Below are 10,914 nucleotides of genomic sequence, written 5' to 3'. Positions count from 1 at the left end.
CTGCTGCTGCTGCTGCTACTGCTGCCGCCGCTGCTAATGCTGCTGCTAATGCTGCTGCTGCCACTGCTGCTACTGCTGCCACTGCTGCTACTGCTGCGGCTGCTGCTGCCGCCGCTGCTGCTGCTGCTAATGCTGCTGCTAATGCTGCTGCTGCCACTGCTGCTACTGCTGCTACTGCTGCTGCTGCTACTGCTGCTGCTGCTGCTGCTGCTGCCGCTGCTGCTACTGCTGCTGCTGCTGCTGACACTGCCGCTGCTGCTGCTGTCAGAGCTGCCCCGGTTGGAGCTCGGCAGCAAAGCCCAAAGGGGCAGCTGAGTGCTGGCTACAGCCAGAGCAGGGAGAGCAGCAGCACAGGGAGGGGATTCTGCCCCTCTGCTCTGTTCTCTGCTCGGATCTCCCAGGCAACCAGCAGCAGAACAAGGGGACACAGTCTCAAGTTGTGCCAGGGGAAGTCTAGGCTGGATGTTAGGAGGAAGTTCTTCACAGAGAGAGTGATTGGCACTGGAATGGGCTGCCCAGGGAGGTGGTGGAGGCACTGTCCCTGGGGGTGTTCAAGAAAAGCCTGGCTGAGGCACTCAGCGCCATGGTCTGGTTGACTGGATAGGGCTGGGTGCTAGGTTGGACTGGATGATCTTGGAGGTCTCTTCCAACCTGGTTGATTCCATGATTCTATGATCTCAGCTGCAGCACTGCCTTCAGGGCTGGGGAACACAGCGCTAAAGGAGATGGAGCTGGTGGAGAGGGGTTAGAGGAGACCACCAAGATGATCAGAGGGATGGAGAACCTCTGTTATGGGGACAGGCTGAGGGGGCTGGGGCTGTTCAGCCTGGAGAAAGCTTCAGGGAGGCCTTAGAGCAGCCTTCCAGTAGCTGAAGGGGCTCCATGAGAGCTGGGAAGGGACTTTGGACAAGGGCTGGTAGTGGCAGGACAAGAGACTTTGAGGCAGAAGAGGGAAGATTGATACTGGAGACGAGGAAGAAATTGTTGAGAGTGAGGGTGGAGAGAGACTGGCACAGGTTGCCCAGGGATGATTTGGATGTCCCTTCCCTGGAGGTATTCAAGGCCAGGTTGGTTGAGGCCTTGAGCAACCTGTGCTGGTGGGAGGTGTCCCTGCCCATGGCAGGGGCTTTGGAATAGGATGATCTTAAAGATGCCTTCCAACTCAACCCATTCCATGCATCCATGGCAGTTGGGTATTCTCATGGCAGTTGGATACTCTTGTGGGGCTCCTGTTTGCTTTGCACCTTCAAGCAGCCCAGGACCCCTGTATGTGATGGGCACAGCCAAGGGCAAGAGCATCCATGAGCATCTCAGCCCAAAGCTGTGCTCAAGCTACAACTGCTCAGATGTGAGGGATATGAGGAGCTCCTCTGCTCCTCCAAGTTTTGCAGCCACCAGTTCTGTGCATGGACCAAGCATGGTTGGACTGCAGGCTGCTGGGGAGGGCATGCCAGAGCAGTGGGGCACAGGGCATAGGGATGATGCTCAGTCATGTTCTGCCTCACCTCCAGCCAGGACACAACAGTGGGGCCATCCCAGTGAGCAAAGGGCAATCCTTTCCTCCGAGCCTCTTCCAGGAGTTCATGTCTGGAGGGAACAGAAGCAACAGAGTGATTGATGGGGGCTGGTGGGGGAGGGAGAGGCTCTTGAAAAGGAACAGACCATGGGCAGCAAGAACCAGCTGGTAGCAAGGTGACCTGGGGGTGTGGGGTGATGCAAAGCTCAACAGGAGCCTGCAGTGTGACTGCAGCCCAGACACAACCCTGTGCTGGGCTGCAGCAAGAGCAGTGTGGGCACAGGGCAAGGGAGGGGATTCTGCCCCTTGGCTCTGCTCTCCTCACACCCCACCTGCAGTCCTGGGGGCAGCTCTGCAGCCCCCAGCACAAGCAGGACATGGAAGTGTTGGAGCCAGTGCAGAGGAGGCCACCAAGATGCTGAGAGGGCTGCAGCAGCTCTGCTCTGAGCACAGGCTGAGAGAGTTGGGGCTGTGCAGGCTGGACAGGAGAAGGCTTGGAGGAGACCTTGGAGTGGCCTTGCAAGATGTGAAGGGGGCTGCAGGAGGGCTGGGGAGGGACTATTGAGAAGGTCTGGGAATGAGAGGAGGAGGAGGAATGGGTTTGAAGTGGCAGAGGGGAGATTGAAAGTGGATGTGAGGAAGAAGTTGTGTGCAGTGAGGGTGGTGAGAGACTGGCACAGGTTGAGGGTGGTGAGAGACTGGCACAGGTTGGGGGTGGTGAGACACTGGCACAGGTTTTCCAGGGAGGTTGTGGAGCACAGAAGCACCCAATGTGATCTTTGATCTTTGATCACATTGGGTGCTTCTGTGCTCCACAACCTCCCTGGAGGTGCTCAGGACCAAGCTGGATGAGTCCTTGAGCAACCTGCTCTAGGGGGAGGTGTCCCTGCCTATGGCAGGGGGCTTGGCACTGGCTGAGCATTGAGCTCCCTTCCAACCTAACCCATTCTAGGATTCTCTAAGGTCATGATGGAGCTGAGAGGGCTCAGGAGAGGCTGAAGATGAGAAGACCTCCCAGCAGCACCCATCCCCATGCCCCATGCTGGGCAGAACACATTGATGGTTGGAGCAGGGAGGGAGCTGCACTCACTTCTTCCGCAGGCGCCGATCCTTCTCAGCCTGAGCACCCAGCTTGCCAAGCCCCAGGGGGTCCTGCATGCCCACCTCCACCTCAGTCAGCAGCACTGTTGGCCAAGCAAGACACCCTCAGGTCAGTGCCACACCTCAAGTGTTCAATGTGGGCACTGCTGTGGTAGGTGTTGGGGACGCGCAGTGGTAGCACAGGAGGTGACATTTCCAACCTACCCCACACCCCAGGAGGCTCAAGGGACCCCCATTTGCCATCCCTCCCTTTTCAAGATGCAGCAGCAAAGGATTTAGGGGTGGAAAAAGCAGCTCCCACCAGAAGGCTCTGCAAAATCAAGGAGGTCCCACGGGGAGGGAAGCAAGTTTGGGGCCACTAAAGGTAAAGGTGCAGCCGTGGAGTTTGACAGCCCTCACTTGGGAGGGCATCGAGAGTGGCACCGTGGGGCAGGAAACACCAGCCCCCACCTGCCATGATGCTGCAGGGAGGCAGTGCCCCTCTCCCCACCCCCACCCCAGCGCTCCCCCAAGCCAGCAGGGGTGTCCCTGCTCCTCTGCCTGGCACCCCCCAGAGGCAGGCAGTGCCGGGAGGAGAGTGGAGAGCCCAGCCCGAGGGTGGGTGGGCGCAGGGCTGCTCACTGACCCTGCCCCGTGGCCCCCTCTCTGCTCAGCTGGATCAAGCGACCCTTCTCTTTCTTGCCGAACAAGCGCCCGATGGAGGACTTGATCCCCTTCCTCTTGGAGCCCTTGTGCAGGGAGTCCTGGCTGCTGGTGCTGCTGGCCTGCTCCTCCAGCGAGCTGGGCACGGGGGAGGGAGAAGAACAGCAAAGCCTTTAGGTGACTCTGGACGGACCCCAGCCCCCAACCCAGGAGCCGCTCGCTCGCCGCCGCCGGTCCTCAAGCGCCGGAGCCGGGTCCGGGGGATGCTGCCGGGTCCGGGGGATGCTGCCCTTACCTCTTGCCGTCCTCCTGGCTCAGAGCAGGGTGGCCCAGCTTCTCCAGCCGCAGGGCCCTGGGCGAGGACGGGGGAGACGTCTCACATTTGATGGTGGTTTTGTCCTCTCGGCTCTCGTCCCGAGCTGCAGGCGACTGAACATGCAGAGGAGCCATGAGGCTGGGCAGCCGCAGCCCGGCTCCATCCTTGCCCTGCTGCCTGCCTCTCTCTTGCTGCGTGGAGGCATGGCCAAAAGAGCCACCAGAGCCCAGGACTGGCCCGAACTAGAGCTCTGGCAACGGGTCGAGATGCCCAAGCAGATGGGGAGGAGGTGGCCTTAGGGCCGAGCTGCTGGGGACAAGGAGGAGAGAGGACACAGCCCCATGGTCCAGGTGGGGATAGCAGCTGCTGGCCCTCAGCAGAGGGCTCTGAGGAGCACGGAGAGGAATGTCCCAAAGACACCCTTGTCACCGGAGGGGACAGTCTCGGAGGACCCGGGGGCTTCCTGAACCTCCCCGCGTCCTGCCAGCCCCCCCAGGCTGCCGGCTGGCACATCTCCAAGCACCTTCGGGGATCCCCACGATGCCTTTGGGGTCCCAAGCTCCATCCCGCGCCTGCTGCACCCTGACCTGGTGAGGACAAAGCCAGGAGCAGGCTGGAAAAGGGGCTTGGACAAAAACCAACGGGATGGGAGCCACTCACTAGCAGTTTCCTCCGGTGCTTCCTCAAGTCGCTGGGCTGATTGCAAGGGGGAAAGCGAGAGAGACACAGAAAGGGGGCAGTTAATGGAGCACAGCCCCCCCTGCGGAGCAGGCTCGGGGCCAGGCCTGCCAGCCTGGCAGACAGCAGACACGGACACCCCGGTGCCAGCCTCAGCCCTCCCTCCTGCCCCTGCCCTAGCCCGGGCATCCCCACCCTGCCCCGACCCCGTCCTGCCCCGGGGATGCCCTCACCAGCGTCATGATGCCCATGCGGTCCAGGTCCTGCGCGGCGCTGCGGGAGGTCAGCTTGGGGGTGGAGCGGCCGCTGAGGGGGGGGGATGAGCTGGCCAGGGACAGGGCAGTCAGCGAGGTGGGGATGGAAGCCCTCTTGCAGAGCTGGGTGAGGTTGAGCCCCTCCATGCTGCCGCTGGTCACTCGGGTCTCCAGCTCCTCCGCCCGCAGCTCCGTGGACTCCTTCTCCTCTTGAATCATCCTGGGGGAGCAGCGAGGGGCTCAGGGCTCCTGTCCCCTCCCCCCCCTCACACACTCCTTTCCTGGGGAGGCAGCTCAGACCTTCCAGCCACAGCATCTCCTCACCCTGGGGAAACGCTGCCTGAGAGCTGTGACTCGGAGCCCCTGATCAGCAGAATCGACAGCGAGATCCATCGGGATCCACAGCAACCACACCTTGAGTGCTGTGTTCAGTTCTGGGCCCCCCAGTTTAGGAGGGACATTGAGATGCTTGAGCGTGTCCAGAGAAGGGCAACGAGGCTGGGGAGAGGCCTTGAGCACAGCCCTACGAGGAGAGGCTGAGGGAGCTGGGATTGGTTAGCCTGGAGAAGAGGAGGCTCAGGGCAGACCTCATTGCTGTCTGCAACTACCTGAGGGGAGGTTGTGGCCAGGAGGAGGTTGCTCTCTTCTCTCAGGTGGCCAGCACCAGAACGAGAGGACACAGCCTCAGGCTGTGCCAGGGGAGATTTAGGCTGGAGGTGAGGAGAAAGTTCTTCCCTGAGAGAGTCATTGGCCACTGGAATGGGCTGCCCGGGGAGGTGGTGGAGTCGTCGTCCCTGGAGCTGTTCAAGGCAGGACTGGACGTGGCACTTGGTGCCATGGTCTGGCCTTGAGCTCTGTGGTAAAGGGTTGGACTTGATGAGCTGTGAGGTCTCTTCCAACCTTGTTGACACTGTGACACTGTGATACTGTGACACTGTGACACTGTGATCCTGTGAGATCCATCAGGATGCACAGCGAGCCCAGCCGGGACACGCCGCGGGAGGAGCCTGAGGGAGACCTCACTGCTCTCTACGGCTGCCTGAGAGGAGCTGCAGAGAGGCTGCTGCTGGGCTCTGCCCGCAGGCAGTGATAGAACAAGAGGGAATGGCAGGAGCAGGGAGGGGATTGTCCTCCTGTGCTCTGCTCTGCTGGGGCTACAGCTCCAGTGCTGGCTTCAGGTTGGGGCACCTCCACCTCCAGATGTGGAGGTGCTGGAGCCAGAGCAGAGGAGGGCAGGGAAGGGCCTGGGGAATAAATGTGCTGAGGAGAGGCTGAGGGAGCTGGGGATGGGCAGTGTGGAACAGAGGAGGCTGAGGGCAGAGCTCACTGCTGCCTGCAGCTGCCTGAAAGGAGGCTGTGGAGAGGCTGCTGCTGGGCTCTGCTCACAGGGAAACAGTGAGAGAAGAGGGAATGGCCTCAAGCTGCCACTGGGGAGGCTGAGGCTGGACATGAGGAAGAATTTTTTCCCAGCAGGAGTGGTCAGGCACTGGCAGAGGCTGCCCAGGGAGGTGGTGGAGCCACCAACCCTGGAGATGTTTGAGGCCAGGCTGGCTGAGGCTGTGTGCAGCCTGCTCTAGGGTAGGGTGTCCCTGGGCATGGCAGGGGGGTTGGAACTGGCTGCTCCTTGTGCTCCCTTCCAACCTTGACTGATTCTGTGATTCTGTGTTGAAGAGCATTTGGATGTGGTGCTTGGGGCCATGGTTTTGGGAGCACCTTACAGAGCAGGGGTCTGGGTTGGACTTGGTGATCCTGAGTGGCTTTGCCAACTGGAATGTTTCCTCCTGTGAGCCACCACTGGTGCAGGTGAGGGGCAGGGAGCCATGCACAGGAAGGACCAAGCCCCATGGCTGGATGCCCAGGAGCCATCCCCTGGCTGAAGCTGGGCCAAGCCCTCCACTTTGGGGCACCAGAGCCTCCCACCTCCACCACCTGGCACTTTGTTGCCCTCCTGGAGGCACTGAAGAGCAAGGCAGGGGTGGGTTCTGGCCATGGTCACTACCTGATCTCCTCGTTGATGGCATCCAGCTGCTCCTGGAGCATCATGGCCAGCGTCTGGGCATCTGAGTGGCCCCCAGGGGAGAGCACATCCATGGAGCTGAAGAGCGTCTCGCGGTCATCCTCATCCACGTCCGAGATCTCAGGGTCGCTGTCGAAGGCATGGGGCCCTGTGCCCAGCACGCTGCCTGCCTGGGCCTGCTCCCACTCCTGCAGGGACAGTGCACCCCCATGGCTGCCCACGCCCAGCTGGGCACCTCCACGCAGCAGTGCCACCCCAGCCCAGCCCCGCGGGGAAGCCCTGGCACCCGCTCCGGGCACCGGGCAGGAGGGGACCCCAGCTCCAGGACACAGGAGAGCAGCAGGAGGGGCAGGAGGGGACCCCAGCTCCAGGGCACAGGAGGGCAGCAGGAGAGGCAGGAGGGGACCCCAGCTCCAGGACACAGGAGGGCAGCAGGAGAGGCAGGAGGGGACCCCAGCTCCAGGACACAGGAGGGCAGCAGGAGAGGCAGGAGGGGACCCCAGCTCCAGGGCACAGGAGGGCAGCAGGAGAGGCAGGAGGGGACCCCAGCTCCAGGACACAGGAGGGCAGCAGGAGAGGCAGGAGGGGACCCCAGCTCCAGGACACAGGAGGGCAGCAGGAGAGGCAGGAGGGGACCCCAGCTCCAGGACACAGGAGGGCAGCAGGAGGGGCAGGAGGGGACCCCAGCTCCAGGACACAGGAGGGCAGCAGGAGGGGACCCCAGCTCCAGGACGCATCAGAGCAGCAGGAGAGGCAGGAGGGGACCCCAGCTCCAGGACGCATCAGAGCAGCAGGAGAGGCAGGAGGGGACCCCAGCTCCAGGACACATCAGAGCAGCAGGAGGGGCAGGAGGGGACCCCAGCTCCAGGACACAGGAGGGCAGCAGGAGGGGCAGGAGGGGACCCCAGCTCCCCCTGTGCCCTGGCCCAGGCCTGGCTTACCTTGGCTGGCTCCTCTCTGCGGGCAGTGAATCTCCCCTTCTGTGCCCGCTGCAGGCCTGGGGCAGCCCCGAAGGGCTCCGCAGGGGCATGGACCACAGCGCCCAGGGGGAAGCGCAGGTCTGTGGCACTGCCCATGTGGGACCTGGGGGGGTGAAGGCTCTCATTGTCCAGGGCTGCCTCTTGCAGCCTCACCCCCAGGCTGCTCCCCTTGCAGCCCAGGCTTGCTCAGGGCAGAGGAGGAGGCTGAGGCCACCGCAGGATGCCCGCAGCAGTGGTGCTGTCCTGCTCTGTAGGAAAGGAAGCAAAGCCAAGCTCTGGGCAAAGCTGCCACATTGCCCCCACGCTGGCCCTGGGGATGTGCTCACAGATGGCAGGAAGCTCAGCAACAAGTTGTGCACCAGGAGGCTGCTGCAACACTGCAACAGGTTGCCCAGGGAGGTGGTTGAGGTCCCATCCCTGGAGATATTCCAGGCGAGGCTGGGGAGGGCTGTGGGCAACCTGCTGTGGTGGAGGATGTCCCTGCTGAGTGCAGGGGCTAGGACTGGATGGGCTTTGGATCTCCCTTCCAGTCCAGCCCAGTCTGTGACTCCATGCCCTGGGCTCTCCTTTGCTTCAGAAGCAGCCAGCTCTGGCCAGAGCTGTGCAGTGGGGCTGGGATGAAGCCATGGGCTGAAGAGTGTCCTCCTGTGCTGCCCTCTGGAGAACAGCTGGCACCTGCCAAGCCTGCCTTGTGCCTCTTCTCCAGCTCCATGGTGCAGACCCAGGGAGGTTCCCTCCTCCTTTTTGGGTTTTCCTCAAGGTTTTCATGAAGGAAAAAACCCAACCCTGATGGGGAACAAAGCCCCACTGGAAACAAAGCTTCCAGGTGTGAGGACACCAGGAGCATTGTCTGGGATCTCCCAGCAGGAACAGGCTGGGGCTTCTTCAGGTCCTGCAGGACCAACCTAGAGGCTGTCTGTGACAAAGTGACTGTGTCAGTAGATAAGGAACAGCCTCTGGATGCAAGGATAAGGAACAACCTCTGGATGCAAGGATGAGGAACAACCTCTGGATGCAAGGATAAGGAACAACCTCTGGATGCAAGGATGAGGAACAGCCTCTGGATGCAAGGATGAGGAACAACCTCTGGATGCAAGGATAAGGAACAACCTCTGGATGCAAGGATGAGGAACAGCCTCTGGATGCAAGGATAAGGAACAGCCTCTGGATGCAAGGATGAGGAACAACCTCTGGATGCAAGGATGAGGAACAGCCTCTGGATGCAAGGATGAGGAACAACCTCTGGATGCAAGGATAAGGAACAACCTCTGGATGCAAAGATAAGGAACAACCTCTGGATGCAAGGATGAGGAACAGCCTCTGGATGCAAGGATGAGGAACAACCTCTGGATGCAAGGATGAGGAACAACCTAAGGAGCATCCATTTGCATTGCTGCAAGGCCTTTGACAGGGTCCCCACAGCATCCTGCTGGCCAGGCTGGAGAGATGTGGATTTGCTGGGTGGGATTTGCTGGGTGGGCTGCCCACTGGATGAGGAATTGGCTGGATGGTGGCATCCAGAGGGTGGTGCTCAGTGGCTTGAAGCTCCAGATGGAGAGCAGAGACAAGTGGTGATGCTTAGGGGTCCGTGCTGGGACCTCTGCTGTTTAATGTTTGTATCAGTGCTACAGGCAGTGGGATCCAGGCACCATCAGCAGTGTGCAGGTGGCACCAAACTGAGTGGTGCTGTGGATGTGCCAGAGGGACAGGATAGCATGCAGAGGGACCTGGGCAGGCTGGAGAGGTAGGCACAGGTGAACCTCATGAGGTTCCACAAGAGCAAGTGCAGGGTTCTGCACCTGGCAGTGCAGACTGGGGGAGGAGAAGCAGCCCTGAGGAGAAGGACTTGGGGGTGGTGATGGACAAAAAGCTGGGCAGGAGCAGGCAGTGTGAGCCTGCAGCACAGGAGGCCAGGGGCAGCCTGGGCTGCATCCAAAGCTTCACTGCCAGCAGATCCAGAGGGGATTCTGCTCTGCTGAGACCTCCCCTGCAGTGCTGCATCAGCTCTGGAGCCCTCAGCACAGGCAGGACATGGACCTGATGGAGAGGGCCCAGAGGAGGACATGAAAATGGTGAGGGGTTGGAGCAGCTCTGCTGTGGGGACAGGCTGAGGGAGCTGAGGGTGTTCAGCCTGGAGGAGAGAAGGCTCCAGGGAGAGCTAACAGCAGCCTGGCAGTGCCTGAAGGGGCTGCAAGCAGGCTGCAGAGAGACTGCTCCCAAAGGCCTGCAGGGACAGGCCGAGGGCAGTGGCTGCAAAGTGGAGCAGAGCAGATTGAGACTGGATGTGAGGAGCAAGTTCTGCAGCAGGAGGCTGCTGGAGCACTGCAAGAGGCTGCCCAGGGAGCTGCCTGAGGCTCCATGCCTGGAGGTGTTCCAGGTGAGGCTGGGGAGGGCTGTGGGCAGCCTGCTCCAGGAGGATGTCCCTGCTGAGTGCAGGGGCTTGGACTGGGTCAGCTTTGGAGGTCCTCTCCAGCTCAGCCCAGTCTGTGACTCTATGAGTCTTCATCCTCCTCCTCCATGCTCAGGCTGAGCACTGCAGTGGCTGCTCTTGGGCATGAGGCCACTTTTTGCCACCCTGGCCTGGTTGCTCCTCCTCACCCTGCAGACCCAAACATGCAGCTCAGCAGGGTCACACTCCTCATGTGCACTGGCAAAGGCAGGGAGCTGATTTAAGATGACCAAAGGTGGATGAGAAGCTCAACCTGAGCCAGCAGTGTGCAGTGGCAGCCCAGAGAGCCAACCAGAGCCAGTCGACCAGACCATGGCACTCAGTGCCCCAGCCAGGCTTGGCTTTGGCACCTCCAGGCACAGCCACTCCACGACAAAGCAACACTCTGGAACCCTGAAAGCCAAACAGCCCCAAGGCCATGGGTGTGGGCAGGCTGGCAGGGAGTGGGCAGGCTGGCATGGCATGGGCAGGCTGGCAGGAGGTGGGCAGGCTGGCAGGGGGTGGGTAGGCTGGCAGGGTGTGGGTAGGCTGGCAGGGTGTGGGCAGGCTGGCAGGGCATAGGTAGGCTGGCAGGGGGTGGGCAGGCTGGCAGGGCATAGGCAGGCTGGCAGGAGGTGGACAGGCTGGCAGGGCATAGGTAGGCTGGCAGGGGGTGGGCAGGCTGGCAGGGCATAGGCAGGCTGGCAGGAGGTGGGCAGGCTGGCAGGGCATAGGCAGGCTGGCAGGAGGTGGGCAGGCTGGCAGGGCATAGTTAGGCTGGCAGGGGGTGGGCAGGCTGGAAGGATGTCATCATGCTGTCAGGGCATAGGCAGGCTGGCAGGGGGTGGGCAGGCTGGCAGGGCATAGGTAGGCTGTCAGGGCATAGGCAGTTTGGCAGGAGGTGGGCAGGCTGACAGGGCATAGGCAGGCTGGCAGGGGGTGGGCAGGCTGGCAGGGCATAGGTAGGCTGTCAGGGCATAGG

The 10,914-nt window shown here is 61.5% G+C and overlaps 1 protein-coding gene across 4 annotated transcripts in view; it reads right to left on the bottom strand.

Annotated features, from left to right (window-relative positions):
* The window catches only part of PPFIA4 (PTPRF interacting protein alpha 4), a 115,738-nt gene that overhangs the window by 24,127 nt on the left and 80,697 nt on the right, over positions 1-10,914 (bottom strand). For 3 of the 4 annotated variants that reach the window (XM_064173428.1, XM_064173430.1, XM_064173431.1), the window contains 8 exons: positions 7,466-7,607; positions 6,507-6,712; positions 4,487-4,727; positions 4,236-4,271; positions 3,555-3,688; positions 3,243-3,397; positions 2,607-2,700; positions 1,506-1,587 (listed from right to left, as the gene is read on the bottom strand). In XM_064173428.1, coding sequence (XP_064029498.1) covers positions 1,506-1,587; positions 2,607-2,700; positions 3,243-3,397; positions 3,555-3,688; positions 4,236-4,271; positions 4,487-4,727; positions 6,507-6,712; positions 7,466-7,607 — 1,090 coding nt within the window. The remainder of the gene's footprint in view (positions 1-1,505; positions 1,588-2,606; positions 2,701-3,242; positions 3,398-3,554; positions 3,689-4,235; positions 4,272-4,486; positions 4,728-6,506; positions 6,713-7,465; positions 7,608-10,914) is intronic. The other variant, XM_064173429.1, reaches the window with a different exon arrangement.

Source organism: Pogoniulus pusillus, chromosome 39, assembly GCF_015220805.1.
Source record: "Pogoniulus pusillus isolate bPogPus1 chromosome 39, bPogPus1.pri, whole genome shotgun sequence".
NCBI classification, from domain to species: Eukaryota; Metazoa; Chordata; class Aves; order Piciformes; family Lybiidae; genus Pogoniulus; species Pogoniulus pusillus.
Note: the sequence above shows the minus strand (reverse complement) of the source record. Positions and strands in the feature narration are given on the sequence as shown.